This window comes from Oncorhynchus nerka, linkage group LG27, assembly GCF_034236695.1.
Source record: "Oncorhynchus nerka isolate Pitt River linkage group LG27, Oner_Uvic_2.0, whole genome shotgun sequence".
Taxonomy (NCBI): domain Eukaryota; kingdom Metazoa; phylum Chordata; class Actinopteri; order Salmoniformes; family Salmonidae; genus Oncorhynchus; species Oncorhynchus nerka.
Genome location: NC_088422.1, coordinates 83,968,117 through 83,990,616, shown reverse-complemented (window position 1 = coordinate 83,990,616; position 22,500 = coordinate 83,968,117). Strand labels below are relative to the sequence as shown.

Here is a 22,500-nt window from a genome sequence, read left to right as displayed (position 1 = left end):
AGTATATATCCTGACCCATACAGGTTCTCTGAGGAGAGCTACACTGGGGTGACGGGGTGTGTTATCACACAGAGAAGACTGTTATGTGTGTATGCCTATGTTAACAGGTGTGTGTGGTTTACCAGTGCAGTTGCCTCCGCTCCTGTCCAGCTCGTAGCCGATGCTACACTGACACCTGAACAGCCCCGGAATGTTCTGACACCTCCCATTCACACAGATATCAGCAAAGGTACACTCGTCTATGTCTGTGGGAGGCAGGGAGAGAGAGAGGGAGACAGAGAGCGGTTAGAGAGGGAGTCCAGCTGGGAAGGATGAATGGTCCTGGGATGGAGTGTACCTTGACACACACACACACACACACACACACACACACACACACACACACACACACACACACACACACACACACACACACACACACACACACACACACACACACACACACACACACACACACTCTAAGAGACAAACACACACTAAGGGACACACACACACACTAAGAGACACACACACTAAGGGATACACACACATGTACACACACACTCTAAGAGACAAACACACACTAAGGGATACACACGCATTAAGAGGCACACACACACACTAAGGGACACATACGCACACTAAGGGACACACGCACACTAAGGGACACACACGCACACTAAGGGACACACACATTAAGGGACACACACACACACTAAGGGACACACACATTAAGGGACACAACACACACTAAGGGACACACACACACTAAGGGGCACACACACACTAAGGGACACACACACACACACTAAGGGACACACACTAAGGGACACACACACACTCATGCTAACAGAATACCAGTGTGCTGCAGTTAATTTGTTTAATTATTGGTTCAAGAAGTGTAAAGTTAAACATAAGGAGGCCAGTTTGAGCATGTATCTCATTCCAGCCCTGTGTTTTATTGGCAATAGAAACCTCTCATTTCTCTTTAATAAAGCACAACTGTAAACTATATATAAACTATAAACATACCGACTATTCCAAAACAGCCTTCTTTAACAGCATGTAACTGTTAGACAGATAATATTGTGATTTAAATGTACACATGGCAGAAATAGACACAGTGTTGTTAGGGTGTCAGTAGCTGTCTTACCCTCGCAGGCCTTTCCGTCCGGGGTTGGGATGAAACCCATGTCACATTCACAACGGTAGCCTCCAGGAACATTCAGGCAGTTACCGCTCTCACACAGGTTCACGTTATCTGCACACTCATCGCTGTCTGTACCAGAACACATAAACACATCATTACACATCACTTCACTGAGAATAATAAGCAGGTACTGAGATCTACAGTCAAGTGAAATATTAGAACATGAGTCCGTGTGTGACCCTGTGACCTGAGCAGTAGAATCCGTCCCCAGAGAATCCGTCCTTGCAGTGGCAGCGGTATGATCCCATGGTGTTCAGACAGTCTGCGTTGTTGCTGCACATGTGGGTCCCGTTGGAACACTCATCCAGGTCTGAAACACACACAGATGGTTGATTATTGATGCTTGATAAACCATTCATAACGGGTATAGATAGTATTAGATGTAGCTGGGTTGATAGAACATCTAAAACTGGTACAGATAACTGAATATTGTTGTTTATAACAACAATGGTTTATAACTGGTATTCTGGTAGACGTGTCTAAAACGTTTCAGATACAGTAGTTATACCAAAGTTGGTGGTTATTGGTTACTACAAGTCATAAGTGGTCATAGCTGGTCACAGCTGGTTATAGCTGGTCATAGCTGGTCACAGCTGGTCATAGCTGGTTATAGCTGGTCATAGCTGGTTATAGCTGGTCACAGCTGGTTATAGCTGGTTATAGCTGGTCATAGCTGGTCACAGCTGGTCATAGCTGGTTATAGCTGGTCACAGCTGGTTATAGCTGGTCACAGCTGGTTATAGCTGGTCATAGCTGGTTATAGCTGGTCACAGCTAGTCATAGCTGGTCATAGCTGGTTATAGCTGGTCATATCTAGTTATAGCTGGTCACAGCTGGTCATAGCTGGTCACAGCTGGTTATAGCTGGTTATAGCTGGTCATAGCGGTTTATAGGTTGTTCCTACCTGTTCATGGCAGTTCATTGCTGTTCATAGCTGGTTATAGCTGCTGGTTTATAGTTTGTTCCTACCTGTTCATGGCAGTTCATTGCTGTTCATAGCTGGTTATAGCTGGTCATAGCGGTTTATAGTTTGTTTCTACCTGTTCCTCCCTGTTCATGGCTGTTCACAGCTGGTTATAGCTGGTCATAGGTTGTTCCTACCTGTGCATTTGATCCCGTCTCCAATCCATCCCGGAGCACAGCTACACTTGAAGCTGCCAGCCGTGTTGGTACATGAGGCATGTCTGTCACAATTATGGGCCCCAATCTCACACTCATTAATATCTACAGAGAGAGAGAGAGATGAGAGTTAGTATGGAACTCACTTGTGAAAGGTTTACAAGTTGTTTGTGTTTGGTCGACTGATGTGTCTTGTGTTATTGTGTGGTTATTGTTAGGTTGATGTAAGGTTATTGTTAGGTTGATGTTTGGTTGACTGGTCGGTGTGTCCTGGTTTATCTACTCAGAGGCATACACTGAAGCCAGCCCACATCGGCCTCTGATGAAATCAATGATGAAATGAGAGAAATATACTGCTGCTACAGAACCAGAAAATAACCCTATCACTCAACTGCTCTCTATCTCTCTCTTTCCCTCTCATTCTCTCTCTTTTTCCTTCTGATTCAGTCTCTCTGGTCTGGTTTAGTCCCTCTGGTCTGGTCTGGTTCAGTCTCTCTGGTCTGGTTTAGTCCCTCTGGTCTGTTTCAGTATTTGGTCTAGTTCAGTCTCTCTCTGGTCTGGTTCAGTCTCTCTGGTCTGGTTCAGTCTCTCTGGTCTGGTTCAGTCTCTCTGGTCTGGTTTAGTCCCTCTGGTCTGGTTCAGTCTTTGGTGTAGTTCAGTCTCTCTCTGGTCTGGTTCAGTCTCTCTGGTCTGGTTCAGTCTCTCTCTCTGGTCTGGTCTGGTTCAGTCTCTCTCTCTGGTCTGGTCTGGTTCGGTCTCTCTCTCTGGTCTGGTCTGGTTCAGTCTCTCTCTCTGGTCTGGTTCAGTCTCTCTCTCTGGTCTGGTCTGGTTCATTCTCTCTCTCTGGTCTGGTCTGGTTCGGTCTCTCTCTCTGGTCTGGTCTGGTTTGGTCTCTCTCTCTGGTCTGGTCTGGTTCAGTCTCTCTCTCTGGTCTGGTTCAGTCTCTCTCTCTGGTCTGGTTAAGTCTCTCTCTCTGGTCTGGTTCAGGCCTCTCTCTCTGGTCTGGTCTGGTTCAGTCTCTCTCTCTGGTCTGGTTCAGTCTCTCTCTCTGGTCTGGTCTGGTTCAGTCTCTCTCTCTGGTCTGGTTAAGTCTCTCTCTCTGGTCTGGTTCAGGCCTCTCTCTCTGGTCTGGTCTGGTTCAGTCTCTCTCTCTGGTCTGGTTCAGTCTCTCTCTCTGGTCTGGTTAAGTCTCTCTCTCTGGTCTGGTTCAGGCCTCTCTCTCTGGTCTGGTCTGGTTCAGTCTCTCTCTCTGGTCTGGTTCAGTCTCTCTCTGGTCTGGTCTGGTTCAGTCTCTCTCTCTGGTCTGGTTAAGTCTCTCTCTCTGGTCTGGTTCAGGCCTCTCTCTCTGGTCTGGTCTGGTTCAGTCTCTCTCTCTGGTCTGGTTCAGTCTCTCTCTCTGGTCTGGTTCAGTCTCTCTCTCTGGTCTCGTTTGGTTCAGTCTCTCTCTCTTGTCTGGTCTGGTTCAGTCCTTATGGTCTGCATGTCCAGGCCTCTCTACCACTCAGACTTTCACTGGAGCAGTTAACCTCCATCACAGACATTCAGACCTACTGCCCATCAACAAACACAACTTCAACTGGAGCTGTGACAGTGAGGGCTAGATAGTGTGTGTGTGTGTGTGTGTGTGTGTGTGTGTGTGTGTGTGTGTGTGTGTGTGTGTGTGTGTGTGTGTGCGTGCGTGCGTGCGTGCGTGCGTGCGTGCGTGCGTGCGTGCGTGCGTGCGTGTGTGCGTGCGTGCGTGAGTGAGTGTGTGTGTGAGTGTGTGCATTTGTCCTATTTCATACATGTACAAGTGTGTATTCATTTGCATGTGTGAGTTGGAAATGTGTTATTTGCATATCCCAACTATCCCATAGACACCCTCGGAGAATGGGGTCACAGCCAGGGTCTGCCATGATCAACGGAGACCATGGATCAATTAGGGTTAAGGGCCTTGCTCAGGGGCACAGTGACAGGTCTTCCACCTTGTCGGCCTTTGTGTGCGTGTTTTTGTACCAGAAGTCATTTTAAACGTTAATGGATGGCATGTTTCTTGGTCCAGATGTCAGTTTGGAAAGTAAAAGGATTCTTATATACCCCATGGTTATAGCGTGCCTGGGCTTAACTCTACTAATAAACATAAACTCCTTTCATTACAAACCCATTACAATTACATTACCAAGCATTACAAATACATCTCCTTCTCTCAAGATGGATTATTGCTCAGATTATTAGCTATAATTATACTATACCGTTCCATGTTAAAACAGAGCAGGGCATCCAGAAATGAGAAGGATTAATGAGAGCAGTTAAACTCTCTTTATCTGGTAAAAACAAAGCTTTTACCTCCATTTGTCCTACATGGTTTATCTGCTGGTCAACCACATGGACTAGTAGTAGTGTGAGCAGTGTATCAGACACCATGCAGTCACACGTAGAACTCCAAACTCCAGGGGCTGTGATTCACTTTCACAACCACACAGATTCATTCTGAACATCACCCACACAGCCTCTATAACGCAGAGATTGGTCAGACATTGGTCGTATTCCAAGCCGACGATATTGGAGTCGTTGCCTTGCATCAATCAATGGTTGTGTGCCATGTCAGTGACTGTGCAGTCGGGCATCAGACTTCTACATCATGTGATGTGGTTCGCTGATATGTTAAATACCTATCCAGGCGCTGTGAGATTTGGCAGGGGTCTGCAAAGTAGTCTGCCTGGAACAACTCTTTATCTAGGTCACAGAGAGAAACTGCCTCTATAACGTAGACAGAGATTTGACTAAAAACAAGCATCTGGAAAACTCTGACCCTCACAATACTTGGCCCACAGCCCAGTCCTGTTCAGAGCCCCAGCAAGATCCCAGATCTCTCTCGCTTTGCTTTCCCTCTCTCTCCATCTCTTTCTACTTCATCAAGGCAGTATACTAACTGTACATTCCCCCTGTATACTAACTGTATATTCCTCCTGTATACTAACTGTATATTCCCCCTGTATACTAACTGTACATTCCCCCTGTATACTAACTGTACATTCCCCCTGTATACTAACTGTATATTCCCCCTGTATACTAACTGTACATTCCCCCTGTATACTAACTGTATATTCCCCCTGTATACTAACTGTATATTCCCCCTGTATACTAACTGTACATTCCCCCTGTATACTAACTGTATATTCCCCTGTATACTAACTGTATATTCCCCCTGTATACTAACTGTATATTCCCCTGTATACTAACTGTATATTCCCCCTGTATTAACCCCCTGTATACTAACTGTATATTCCCCTGTATACTAACTGTATATTCCCCCTGTATACTAACTGTATATTCCCCCTGTATACTAACTGTATATTCCCCTGTATACTAACTGTATATTCCCCTGTATACTAACTGTATATTCCCCTGTATACTAACTGTATATTCCCCCTGTATACTAACTGTATATTCCCCTGTATACTAACTGTATATTCCCCTGTATACTAACTGTATATTCCCCCTGTAACTATACTGTATACTAATATTCCCCCTGTATACTAACTGTATATTCCCCCTGTATACTAACTGTATATTCCCCTGTATACTAACTAACTGTATACTAACTGTATATTCCCCTGTATACTAACTGTATATTCCCCTGTATACTAACTAACTGTATACTAACTGTATATTCCCCTGTATACTAACTGTATATTGTATACTAACTGTATATTCCCCCTGTATACTAACTGTATATTCCCCTGTATACTAACTGTACATTCCCCCTGTATACTAACTGTATATTCCCCTGTATACTAACTGTATATTCCCCTGTATACTAACTGTATATTCCCCCTGTATACTAACTGTATATTCCCCCTGTATACTAACTGTATATTCCCCTGTATACTAACTGTATATTCCCCCTGTATACTAACTGTATATTCCCCCTGTATACTAACTGTATATTCCCCTGTATACTAACTGTATATTCCCCTGTATACTGTATACTAACTGTATATTCCCCTGTATACTAACTGTACATTCCCCCTGTATACTAACTGTACATTCCCCTGTATACTAACTGTACATTCCCCTGTATACTAACTGTATATTCCCCTGTATACTAACTGTATATTCCCCCTGTATACTAACTGTACATTCCCCTGTATACTAACTGTATATTCCCCCTGTATACTAACTGTATATTCCCCTGTATACTAACTGTATATTCCCCTGTATACTAACTGTATATTCCCCTGTATACCCTGTATACTAACTGTATATTCCCCCTGTATACTAACTGTATATTCCCCTGTATACTAACTGTATATTCCCCTGTATACTAACTGTACATTCCCCTGTATACTAACTGTATATTCCCTGTATACTAACTGTATATTCCCCTGTATACTAACTGTACATTCCCCCTGTATACTAACTGTATATTCCCCCTGTATACTAACTGTATATTCCCCCTGTATACTAACTGTATATTCCCCCTGTATACTAACTGTACATTCCCCCTGTATACTAACTGTACATTCCCCCTGTATACTAACTGTATATTCCCTGCATACTAACTGTATACTAACTGTACATTCCCCTGTATACTAACTGTATATTCCCCCTGTATACTAACTGTACATTCCCCCTGTATACTAACTGTATATTCCCCTGTATACTAACTGTATATTCCCCTGTATACTAACTGTATATTCCCCCTGTATACTAACTGTATATTCCCCCTGTATACTAACTGTATATTCCCCCTGTATACTAACTGTATATTCCCCTGTATACTAACTGTATATTCCCCCTGTATACTAACTGTATATTCCCCTGTATACTAACTGTATATTCCCCTGTATACTAACTGTATATTCCCCCTGTATACTAACTGTATATTCCCCCTGTATACTAACTGTATATTCCCCCCTGTATACTAACTGTATATTCCCCTGTATACTAACTGTATATTCCCCCTGTATACTAACTGTACATTCCCCTGTATACTAACTGTATATTGTATATTCCCCTGTATACTAACTGTATATTCCCCCTATACTAACTGTATATTCCCCTGTATACTAACTGTACATTCCCCCTGTATACTAACTGTACATTCCCCCTGTATACTAACTAATTCCCCTGTATACTAACTGTATATCCCCCTGTATACTAACTGTATATTCCCCCTGTATACTAACTGTATACTAACTGTACATTCCCCCTGTATACTAACTGTATATTCCCCCTGTATACTAACTGTATATTCCCCCTGTATACTAACTGTATACTAACTGTATATTCCCCCTGTATACCTGTATATTCCCCTGTATACTAACTGTATATTCCCCTGTATACTAACTGTATATTCCCCCTGTATACTAACTGTATATATACTAACCCCTGTATACTAACTGTACATTCCCCTGTATACTAACTGTACATTCCCCCTGTATACTAACTGTATATTCCCCCTGTATACTAACTGTATATTCCCCTGTATACTAACTGTATATTCCTGTATACCCTGTATACTAACTGTATATTCCCCTGTATACTAACTGTATATTCCCCTGTATACTAACTGTACATATTCCCTGTATACTAACTGTACATTCCCCCTGTATACTAACTGTATATTCCCCTGTATACTAACTGTATATTCCCCTGTATACTTCCCCCTGTATACTAACTGTATTCCCCTGTATTAACCCCCTGTATACTAACTATATTCCCCCTGTATACTAACTGTACATATACTAACTGTATATTCCCCCTGTATACTAACTGTACATTCCCCTGTATACTAACTGTACATTCCCTGTATATAACTGTACATTCCCCCTGTATACTAACTGTATATTCCCCCTGTATACTAACTGTATATTCCCCTGTATACCTGTATATTCCCCCTGTATACTAACTGTACATTCCCCTGTATACTAACTGTATATTCCCCCTGTATACTAACTGTATATTCCCCCTGTATACTAACTGTATATTCCCCTGTATACTAACTGTATATTCCCTGTATACTAACTGTACATTCCCCCTGTATACTAACTGTATATTCCCCCTGTATATACTAACTGTATACTAACTGTATATCCCCCTGTATACTAACTGTATATTCCCCCTGTATACTAACTGTATATTCCCCTGTATACTAACTGTACATTCCCCCTGTATACTAACTGTACATTCCCCTGTATACTAACTGTATATTCCCCTGTATACTAACTGTATATACTAACTGTACCCCTGTATACTAACTGTATATTCCCCTGTATACTAACTGTATATTCCCCTGTATACTAACTGTACATTCCCCCTGTATACTAACTGTATAATTCATTCCCCTGTATACTAACTGTATAATTCCCCCTGTATACTAACTGTATACTAACTGTATATTCCCCTGTATACTAACTGTATATTCCCCTGTATACTAACTGTACATTCCCCTGTATACTAACTGTATATTCCCCTGTATACTAACTGTATTCCCCTGTATACTAACTGTACATTCCCTGTATACTAACTGTATATTCCCCTGTATACTAACTGTATATTCCCCCTGTATACTAACCCCTGTATACTAACTGTATATTCCCCCTGTATATAACTAATTCCCCTGTATACTAACTGTATATTCCCCCTGTATACTAACTGTACATTCTGTATACTAACTGTATTCCCCCTGTATACTAACTGTATATTCCCCCTGTATACTAACTGTACATTCCCCTGTATACTAACTGTATACTAACTGTATATTCCCCTGTATACTAACTGTACATTCCCCTGTATACTAACCCTGTATACTAACTGTACATTCCCCTGTATACTAACTGTATATTCCCCTGTATACTAACTGTATATTCCCCTGTATACTAACTGTATATTCCCCTGTATACTAACTGTATATTCCCCCTGTATACTAACTGTATATTCCCCCTGTATACTAACTGTACTGTATACTAACTGTATATTCCCCTGTATACTAACTGTATATTCCCCTGTATACTAACTGTATATTCCCCTGTATACTAACTGTATATTCCCCTGTATACTAACTGTATATTCCCTGTATACTAACTGTATATTCCCCCTGTATACTAACTGTATATTCCCCCTGTATACTAACTGTATATTCCCCCTGTATACTAACTGTACATTCCCCCTGTATACTAACTGTATATTGTATACTAACTGTATATTCCCCCTGTATACTAACTGTATATTCCCCCTGTATACTAACTGTATATTCCCCCTGTATACTAACTGTATATTCCCCTGTATACTAACTGTATATTCCCCCTGTATACTAACTGTATATTTCCCCCTGTATACTAACTGTATATTCCCTGTATACTAACTTCCCCTGTATACTAACTGTACATTCCCCCTGTATACTAACTGTATATCCCCCTGTATACTAACTGTATACTACTAACTGTATACTAACTGTATATTCCCCCTGTATACTAACTGTACATTCCCCCTGTATACTAACTGTACATTCCCCCTGTATACTAACTGTATATTCCCCCTGTATACTAACTGTATATTCCCCCTGTATACTAACTGTATACTAACTGTACATTCCCCCTGTATACTAACTGTACATTCCCCCTGTATACTAACTGTACATTCCCCCTGTATACTAACTGTATATTCCCCTGTATACTAACTGTATATTCCCCTGTATACTAACTGTACATTCCCCCTGTATACTAACTGTATATTCCCCTGTATACTAACTGTATACTAACTGTACATTCCCCTGTATACTAACTGTACATTCCCCTGTATACTAACTGTACATTCCCCCTGTATACTAACTGTATATTCCCCCTGTATACTAACTGTACATTCCCCCTGTATACTAACTGTACATTCCCCCTGTATACTAACTGTACATTCCCCCTGTATACTAACTGTATATTCCCCCTGTATACTAACTGTATATTCCCCCTGTATACTAACTGTATATTCCCCCTGTATACTAACTGTATATTCCCTGTATACTAACTGTATATTCCCCCTGTATACTAACTGTATATTCCCCTGTATACTAACTGTACATTCCCCCTGTATACTAACTGTATATTCCCTGTATACTAACCTGTATACTAACTGTATATTCCCCCTGTATACTAACTGTATATTCCCCTGTATACTAACTGTATATTCCCCTGTATACTAACTGTATATTCCCCTGTATACTAACTGTATATTCCCCTGTATACTAACTGTATATTCCCCTGTATACTAACTGTATATTAACTGTATATAACTGTATATTCCCCTGTATACTAACCATTCCCCCTGTATACTAACTGTATATTCCCCTGTATACTAACTGTATACTAACTGTACATTCCCCTGTATACTAACTGTACATTCCCCTGTATACTAACTGTATATTCCCCCTGTATACTAACTGTATATTCCCCTGTATATACTAACTGTATATTCCCCTGTATACTAACTGTATATTCCCCTGTATACTAACTGTATATTCCCCTGTATACTAACATATTATACTGTACATTCCCCCTGTATACTAACTGTATATTCCCCCTGTATACTAACTGTATATTCCCCTGTATACTAACTGTATATTCCCCTGTATACTAACTGTATACTAACTGTATATTCCCCTGTATACCCTGTATACTAACTGTACATTCCCCTGTATACCCTGTATACTAACTATAATACTAACTGTATATTCCCCCTGTATACTAACTGTATATTCCCCCTGTATACTAACTGTACATTCCCCCTGTATACTAATATTCCCCCTGTATACTAACTGTATATTCCCCCTATACTACTACACTGTATACTAACAGGTACATTCCCCCTGTATACTAACTGTATATTCCCCCTGTATACTAACTGTATATTCCCCTGTATACTAACTGTACATTCCTGTATACCTGTATACTAACTGTACATTCCCCCTGTATACTAACTGTATATTCCCCTGTATACTAACTGTATATTCCCCCTGTATACTAACTGTAATTCCCCCTGTATACTAACTGTACATTCCCCTGTATACTAACTGTACATTCCCTGTATACTAACTGTATATTCCCCCCCCCTGTATACTAACTGTATATTCCCCCTGTATACTAACTGTATATTCCCCTGTATACTAACTGTATATTCCCCTGTATACTAACTGTATATTCCCCTGTATACTAACTGTATATTCCCCCTGTATATACTAACTGTATATTCCCCCTGTATACTAACTGTACATTCCCCTGTATACTAACTGTATATTCCCCTGTATACTAACTGTATATTCCCCTGTATACTAACTGTATATTCCCCCTGTATACTAACTGTATATTCCCCTGTATACTAACTGTATATTCCCCCTGTATACTAACTGTACATTCCCCCTGTATACTAACTGTATATTCCCCCTGTATACTAACTGTATATTCCCCTGTATACTAACTGTATATTCCCCTGTATACTAACTGTATATTCCCCTGTATACTAACTGTATATTCCCCCTGTATACTAACTGTATACATTCCCCTGTATACTAACTGTATATTCCCCTGTATACTAACTGTATACTAACTGTATATTCCCCCTGTATACTAACTGTATATTCCCCTGTATACTAACTGTATATTCCCCTGTATACTAACTGTATACTAATTACCCCCTGTATATTCCCCCTGTATACTAACTGTATATTCCCCCTGTATACTAACTGTATATTCCCCCTGTATACTAACTGTATATTCCCCTGTATACTAACTGTATATTCCCCCTGTATACTAACTGTATATTCCCCTGTATACTAACTGTATATTCCCCTGTATACTAACTGTATATTCCCCCTGTATACTAACTGTATATTCCCCTGTATACTAACTGTACATTCCCCCTGTATACTAACTGTATATTCCCCTGTATACTAACTGTATATTCCCCTGTATACTAACTGTATATTCCCCTGTATACTAACTGTATATTCCCCTGTATACTAACTGTGTATACTAACTGTACATTCCCCCTGTATACTAACTGTATATTCCCCTGTATACTAACTGTATATTCCCCCTGTATACTAACTGTATATTCCCCTGTATACCCTGTATACTAACTGTATATTCCCCCTGTATACTAACTGTATATTCCCCCTGTATACTAACTGTATATTCCCCTGTATATAACTGTATATTCCCCCTGTATACTAACTGTACATTCCCCCTGTATACTAACTGTACATTCCCCCTGTATACTAACTGTATATTCCCCTGTATACTAACTGTACATTCCCCCTGTATACTAACTGTATATTCCCTGTATACTAACTGTAATTCCCCTGTATACTAACTGTATATTCCCCCTGTATACTAACTGTATATTCCCCCTGTATACTAACTGTACATTCCCCCTGTATACTAACTGTATATTCCCCCTGTATACTAACTGTATATTCCCCCTGTATACTAACTGTATATTCCCCCTGTATACTAACTGTATATTCCCCCTGTATACTAACTGTACATTCCCCCTGTATACTAACTGTATATTCCCCCTGTATACTAACTGTATATTCCCCTGTATACTAACTGTATATTCCCCTGTATACTAACTGTACATTCCCCTGTATACTAACTGTATATTCCCCCTGTATACTAACTGTATACTTCCCCCTGTATACTAACTGTATATTCCCCTGTATACTAACTGTATATTCCCCCTGTATACTAACTGTATATTCCCCCTGTATACTAACTGTATATTCCCCTGTATACTAACTGTATATTCCCCCTGTATACTAACTGTATATTCCCCTGTATACTATTCCCCCTGTATACTAACTGTATATTCCCCCTGTATACTAACTGTATATTCCCCCTGTATACTAACTGTATATTCCCCTGTATACTAACTGTATATTCCCCTGTATACTAACCCCTGTATACTAACTGTATATTCCCCTGTATACTAACTGTATATTCCCCTGTATACTAACTGTACATTCCCCTGTATACTAACTGTATATTCCCCCTGTATACTAACTGTATATTCCCCTGTATACTAACTGTATATTCCCCTGTATACTAACTGTATATTCCCCTGTATACTAACTGTATATTCCCCTGTATACTAACTGTATATTCCCCTGTATACTAACCCCTGTATACTAACTGTATTCCCCTGTATACTAACTGTATATTCCCCCTGTATACTAACTGTATATTCCCCCCTGTATACTAACTGTATATTCCCCCTGTATACTAACTGTATATTCCCCTGTATACTAACTGTACATTCCCCCTGTATACTAACTGTATATTCCCCCTGTATACTAACTGTATATTCCCCCTGTATACTAACTGTATATTCCCCCTGTATACTAACTGTATATTCCTGTATACCTGTATACTAACTGTATATTCCCCTGTATACTAACTGTATATTAACCCCCTGTATACTAACTGTATATACTAACTGTATATTCCCCTGTATACTAACTGTATATTCCCCCTGTATACTAACTGTATATTCCCCCTGTATACTAACTGTATATTCCCCTGTATACTAACTGTACATTCCCCCCTAACTGTATATTGTATACTAACTGTATATTCCCCCTGTATACTAACTGTATACTGTATATTCCCCTGTATACTAACTGTATATTCCCCTGTATACTAACTGTATATTCCCCCTGTATACTAACTGTATATTCCCCCTGTATACTAACTGTATATTCCCCCTGTATACTAACTGTATATTCCCCTGTATACTAACTGTATATTCCCCTGTATACTAACTGTACATTCCCCCTGTATACTAACTGTATATGTATACTAACTGTATATTCCCTGTATACTAACTGTATATTCCCCTGTATACTAACTGTATATTCCCCCTGTATACTAACTGTACATTCCCCCTGTATACTAACTGTACATTCCCCCTGTATACTAACTGTACATTCCCCTGTATACTCCCCTGTATACTAACTGTATATTCCCCCTGTATACTAACTGTATATTCCCCTGTATACTAACTGTATATTCCCCTGTATACTAACTGTACATTCCCCCTGTATACTAACTGTATATTCCCCTGTATACTAACTGTATATTCCCCTGTATACTAACTGTACATTCCCCCTGTATACTAACTGTATATTCCCTGTATACTAACTGTATATTCCCCTGTATACTAACTGTATATTCCCCTGTATACTAACTGTATATTCCCTGTATACTAACTGTATATTCCCCTGTATACTAACTGTACATTCCCCTGTATACTAACTGTACATTCCCCTGTATACTAACTGTATATTCCCCTGTATACTAACTGTACATATTCCCCTGTATACTAACTGTACATTCCCCTGTATTAACCCCTGTATACTAATATTCCCCTGTATACTAACTGTATATTCCCCCTGTATACTAACTGTATATTCCCCTGTATACTAACTGTATATTCCCCTGTATACTAACTGTATATTCCCCTGTATACTAACTGTATATTCCCCTGTATACTAACTGTATATTCCCCTGTATACTAACTGTACATTCCCCTGTATACTAACTGTATATTCCCCCTGTATACTAACTGTATATTCCCCCTGTATACTAACTGTATATTCCCCCTGTATACTAACTGTATATTCCCCTGTATATAACTAATTCCCCTGTATACTAACTGTATATTCCCCTGTATACTGTATATTCCCCTGTATACTAACTGTACATTCCCTGTATACTAACTGTATATTCCCCTGTATACTAACTGTATATTACTAACCCTGTATACTAACTGTATATTCCCCTGTATACTAACTGTATATTCCCCCTGTATACTAACTGTAATTCCCCTGTATACTAACTGTATATTCCCCCTGTATACTAACTGTATATTCCCCTGTATACTAACTGTATATTCCCCTGTATACTAACTGTATATTCCCCTGTATACTAACTGTACATTCCCTGTATACTAACTGTATATTATACTAACTGTATATTCCCCTGTATACTAACTGTACATTCCCCTGTATACTAACTGTATATTCCCCCTGTATACTAACTGTATATTCCCCCTGTATACTAACTGTATATTCCCCGTATACTAACTGTACATTCCCCTGTATACTAACTGTACATTCCCTGTATACTAACTGTACATTCCCCCCTGTATACTAACTGTATATTCCCCCTGTATACTAACTGTATATTCCCCTGTATACCTGTATATTATACTAACTGTATATTCCCCTGTATACTAACTGTATATTCCCCTGTATACTAACTGTATATTCCCCCTGTATACTAACTGTATATTCCCCTGTATACTAACTGTATATTCCCCTGTATACTAACTGTATATTCCCCTGTATACTAACTGTATATTCCCCCTGTATACTAACTGTATATTCCCCCTAACCCCCTGTATACTAACTGTATATTCCCCTGTATACTAACTGTAACTGTAATATATTCCCCTGTATACTAACTGTATATTCCCCCTGTATACTAACTGTATATTCCCCTGTATACTAACTGTATATTCCCCCTGTATACTAACTGTATATTCCCCCTGTATACTAACTGTATATTCCCCTGTATACTAACTGTATATTCCCCTGTATACTAACTGTATATTCCCCTGTATACTAACTGTACATTATACTAACTGTATATTCCCCTGTATTAACCCCCTGTATACTAACTGTATATTCCCCCCTGTATACTAACTGTATATTCCCCTGTATACTAACTGTATATTCCCCCTGTATACTAACTGTACATTCCCCCTGTATACTAACTGTAATTCCCCTGTATATACCCTGTATACTAACTGTATATTCCCCCTGTATACTAACTGTATATTCCCCTGTATACTAACTGTATATTCCCCCTGTATACTAACTGTATACTGTATACTAACTGTATATTCCCCTGTATACTAACTGTATATTCCCCTGTATACTAACTGTATATTCCCCTGTATACTAACTGTACATTCCCCCTGTATACTAACTGTATTCCCCTGTATACTAACTGTACATTCCCCCTGTATACTAACTGTATATTCCCCTGTATACTAACTGTATATTCCCCTGTATACTAACTGTATATTCCCCTGTATACTAACTGTACATTCCCCCTGTATACTAACTGTACATTCCCCTGTATACTAACTGTATATTCCCCCTGTATACTAACTGTATATTCCCCCTGTATACTAACTGTATATTCCCCTGTATACTAACTGTATATTCCCCCTGTATACTAACTGTATATTCCCTGTATACTAACCCCTGTATACTAATTCCCCTGTATACTAACTGTATATTCCCTGTATACTAACTGTATACTAACTGTATATTCCCCCTGTATACTAACTGTATATTCCCCCTGTATACTAACTGTATATTCCCCTGTATACTAACTGTATATTCCCTGTATACTAACTGTATATTCCCCCTGTATACTAACTGTATATTCCCCCTGTATACTAACTGTATATTCCCCTGTATACTAACTGTATATTCCCCTAACTGTATATTCCCTGTATACTAACTGTATATTCCCCTGTATACTAACTGTATATTCCCCTGTATACTAACTGTACATTGTATACTAACTGTATATTCCCCCTGTATACTAACTGTATATTCCCTGTATACTAACTGTATATTCCCCCTGTATACTAACTGTATATTCCCCCTGTATACTAACTGTATATTCCCCTGTATACTAACTGTATATTCCCCCTATACTAACTGTATATTCCCCTGTATACTAACTGTATATTCCCCTGTATACTAACTGTATATTCCCTGTATACTAACTGTACATTCCCCCTGTATACTAACTGTATATTCCCCTGTATACTAACTGTATATTCCCCTGTATACTAACTGTATATTCCCCTGTATACTAACTGTATATTCCCCTGTATACTAACTGTATATTCCCCCTGTATACTAACTGTACATTCCCCTGTATACTAACTGTATATTCCCCCTGTATACTAACTGTATATTCCCCTGTATACTAACTGTACATTCCCCTGTATACTAACTGTATATTCCCCTGTATACTAACTGTATATTCCCCTGTATACTAACTGTATATTCCCCTGTATACTAACTGTATATTCCCCTGTATACTAACTGTATATTCCCCCTGTATACTAACTGTACATTCCCCCTGTATACTAACTGTATATTCCCCTGTATACTAACTGTATATTCCCCCTGTATACTAACTGTACATTCCCCTGTATACTAACTGTATATTCCCCTGTATACTAACTGTATATTCCCCCTGTATACTAACTGTATATTCCCCCTGTATACTAACTGTATATTCCCTGTATACTAACTGTATATTCCCCTGTATACTAACTGTATATTCCCCTGTATACTAACTGTATATTCCCCTGTATACTAACTGTATATTCCCCTGTATACTAACTGTACATTCCCCCTGTATACTAACTGTATATTCCCCTGTATACTAACTGTATATTCCCCTGTATACTAACTGTATATTCCCCCTGTATACTAACTGTATATTCCCCTGTATACTAACTGTATATTCCCCCTGTATACTAACTGTATATTCCCCTGTATACTAACTGTATATTCCCCTGTATACTAACTGTATATTCCCTGTATACTAACTGTATATTCCCCTGTATACTAACTGTATATTCCCCTGTATACTAACTGTATATTCCCCCTGTATACTAACTGTATATTCCCCTGTATACTAACTGTATATTCCCCCTGTATACTAACTGTACATTCCCCTGTATACTAACTGTATATTCCCCTGTATACTAACTGTATATTCCCCTGTATACTAACTGTATATTGTATACTAACTGTATATTCCCCCTGTATACTAACTGTATATTCCCTGTATACTAACTGTATATTCCCCTGTATACTAACTGTATATTCCCCTGTATACTAACTGTATATTCCCCCTGTATACTAACTGTATATTCCCCTGTATACTAACTGTATATTCCCCTGTATACTAACTGTATATTCCCCTGTATACTAACTGTACATTCCCCTGTATACTAACTGTATATTCCCCTGTATACTAACTGTATATTCCCCCTGTATACTAACTGTATATTCCCCTGTATACTAACTGTATATTCCCCTGTATACTAACTGTATATTCCCCTGTATACTAACTGTATATTCCCCTGTATACTAACTGTATATTCCCCTGTATACTAACCGTATATTCCCTGTATACTAACTGTATATTCCCCTGTATACTAACTGTACATTCCCCTGTATACTAACTGTATATTCCCCTGTATACTAACTGTATATTCCCCCTGTATACTAACTGTATATTCCCCTGTATACTAACTGTACATTCCCCCTGTATACTAACTGTATATTCCCCTGTATACTAACTGTATATTCCCCTGTATACTAACTGTATATTCCCCCTGTATACTAACTGTATATTCCCCTGTATACTAACTGTATATTCCCCCTGTATACTAACTGTATATTCCCCCTGTATACTAACTGTACATTCCCCTGTATACTAACTGTATATTCCCTGTATACTAACTGTATATTCCCCCTGTATACTAACTGTACATTCATTCCCCCTGTATACTAACTGTATATTCCCCCTGTATACTAACTGTATATTCCCCTATATACTAACTGTATACTAACTGTATATTCCCCCTGTATACTAACTGTATATTCCCCCTGTATACTAACTGTATATTCCCTGTATACTAACTGTATATTCCCCTGCTAACTGTATACTAACTGTATATTCCCCTGTATACTAACTGTATATTCCCCTGTATACTAACTGTATATTCCCCCTGTATACTAACTGTATATTCCCTGTATACTAACTGTATATTCCCCTGTATACTGTATATTCCCCCTGTATACTAACTGTATATTCCCCCTGTATACTAACTGTATATTCCCCCTATACTGTATATTCCCCTGTATACTAACTGTATATTCCCCTGTATACCTGTATACTAACTGTATATTCCCCTGTATACTAACTGTACATTCCCCTGTATACTAACTGTATATTCTGTATACCTGTATACTAACTGTATATTCCCTGTATATAACTAACTGTATACTAACTGTATATTCCCCTGTATACTAACTGTATATTCCCCTGTATACTAACTGTATATTCCCTGTATACTAACTGTATACTAACTGTATATTCCCTGTATACTAACTAACTGTATATTCCCCTGTATACTAACTGTATACTAACTGTATATTCCCCCTGTATACTAACTGTATATTCCCCTGTATACTAACTGTATATTCCCTGTATATAACTGTAATTCCCCTGTATACTAACTGTGTATACTAACTGTATATTCCCCCTGTATACTAACTGTATATTCCCTGTATACTAACTGTATACTAACTGTATATTCCCTGTATACTAACTGTACATTCCCCTGTATACTAACTGTATATTCCCCTGTATACTAACTGTATATTCCCCTGTATACTAACTGTATATTCCCCTGTATACTAACTGTATATTCCCCCTGTATACTAACTGTATACTAACTGTATATTCCCCCTGTATACTAACTGTATATTCCCCTGTATACTAACTGTGTATTCCTGTATACTAACTGTATACTAACTGTATATTCCCCTGTATACTAACTGTATATTCCCCTGTATACTAACTGTATATTCCCCTGTATACTAACTGTACATTCCCCTGTATACTAACTGTATATTCCCCCTGTATACTAACTGTATATTCCCCCTGTATACTAACTGTATATTCCCCTGTATACTAACTGTATATTCCCCCTGTATACTAACTGTATATTCCCCTGTATACTAACTGTATATTCCCCTGTATACTAACTGTATATTCCCCTGTATACTAACTGTATATTCCCCTGTATACTAACTGTATATTCCCTGTATACTAACTGTACATTCCCCTGTATACTAACTGTACATTCCCCTGTATACTAACTGTATATTCCCCTGTATACTAACTGTATATTCCCTGTATACTAACTGTATATTCCCTGTATACTAACTGTATATTCCCCTGTATACTAACTGTACATTCCCCTGTATATACTAACTGTATATTCCCCTGTATACTAACTGTATATTCCCCCTGTATACTAACTGTATATTCCCCCTGTATACTAACTGTATATTCCCCCTGTATACTAACTGTATATTCCCCCTGTATACTAACTGTATATTCCCCCTGTATACTAACTGTATATTCCCCCTGTATACTAACTGTATATTCCCCTGTATACTAACTGTACATTCCCCTGTATACCTGTATATTCCCCCTGTATACTAACTGTATATTCCCCTGTATACTAACTGTATATTCCCCCTGTATACTAACTGTATATTCCCTGTATACTAACTGTATATTCCCCCTGTATACTGTAACTGTATACCAACTGTACATTCCCCCTGTATACTAACTGTATATTCCCCTGTATACTAACTGTATATTCCCCCTGTATACTAACTGTACATTCCCCTGTATACTAACTGTATATTCCCCTGTATACTAACTGTATACTAATATATTCCCCTGTATACTAACTGTATATTCCCCCTGTATACTAACTGTATATTCCCCGTATACTAACTGTATATTCCCCCTGTATACTAACTGTACATTCCCCTGTATACTAACTGTATACTAACTGTATATTCCCCTGTATACTAACTGTACATTATGTATAACTGTACATTCCCCTGTATACTAACTGTACATTCCCCCTGTATACTAACTGTATATTCCCCTGTATACTAACTGTATATTCCCCTGTATACTAACTGTATATTCCCCTGTATACTAACTGTATATTCCCCTGTATACTAACTAACTGTATATTCCCTGTATACTAACTGTATATTCCCCTGTATACTAACTGTATACTAACTGTATATTCCCCCTGTATACTAACTGTATACTAACTGTATACTAACTGTATACTAACTGTATACTAACTGTATATTCCCCCTGTATACTAACTATATACTAACTGTATACTAACTGTATACTAACTGTATACTAACTGTACATTCCCCCTGTATACTAACTGTACATTCCCCCTGTATACTAACTGTACATTCCCCCTGTATACTAACTGTATACTAACTGTATATTCCCCCTGTATACTAACTGTACATTCCCCCTGAATACTAATTGTACATTCCCCCTGTATACTAACTGTACATTCCCCTGTATACTAACTGTATATTCCCCTGTATACTAACTGTGTATTTCCCTGTATACTAACTGTATACTAACTGTAAATTCCCCCTGTATACTAACTGTACATTCCCCTGTATACTAACTGTACATTCCCCTGTATACTAACTGTATATTCCCCTGTATACTAACTGTACATTCCCCTGTATACTAACTGTATATTCCCCCTCTATACTAACTGTACATTCCCCTGTATACTAACTGTATATTCCCCCTGTATACTAACTGTACATTCCCCTGTATACTAACTGTATATTCCCCTGTATACTAATTGTACATCCCCCTGTATACTAACTGTACATTCCCCCTGTATACCCCTGTATACTAACTGTATACTAACTGTATATTCCCCCTGTATACTAACTGTACATTCCTCCTGTATACTAATTGTACATTCCCCCTGTATACTAACTGTACATTCCCCTGTATACTAACTGTATATTCCCCTGTATACTAACTGTGTATTCCCCTGTATACTAACTGTATACTAACTGTAAATTCCCCCTGTATACTAACTGTACATTCCCCCTGTATACTAACTGTATATTCCCCCTGTATACTAATTGTACATTCCCCCTGTATACTAACTGTACATTCCCCCTGTATACTAACTGTACATTCCCCCTGTATACTAACTGTATACTAACTGTATATTCCCCTGTATACTAACTGTACATTCCCCTGTATACTAACTGTATATTCCCCCCTGTATACTAACTGTATATTCCTAACTGTATATTCCCCTGTATAACTGTATATTCCCCCTGTATACTAACTGTATATTCCCCCTGTATACTAACTGTATACTAACTGTATATTCCCCCTGTATACTAACTGTACATCCCCCCTGTATACTAACTGTATACTAACTGTATATTCCCCCTGTATACT

At 38.7% G+C, this 22,500-nt stretch overlaps 1 protein-coding gene across 3 annotated transcripts in view; it reads right to left on the bottom strand.

Annotated features, from left to right (window-relative positions):
* Positions 1-22,500, bottom strand: part of fbn1 (fibrillin 1) — a 183,306-nt gene that overhangs the window by 63,280 nt on the left and 97,526 nt on the right. For all 3 annotated transcript variants that reach the window (XM_065012133.1, XM_065012132.1, XM_065012131.1), the window contains exons 33-36: positions 2,291-2,413; positions 1,377-1,499; positions 1,133-1,258; positions 123-245 (exon numbers count right to left, since the gene is read on the bottom strand). In XM_065012133.1, the coding sequence (XP_064868205.1) occupies positions 123-245; positions 1,133-1,258; positions 1,377-1,499; positions 2,291-2,413 (495 nt within the window). The remainder of the gene's footprint in view (positions 1-122; positions 246-1,132; positions 1,259-1,376; positions 1,500-2,290; positions 2,414-22,500) is intronic.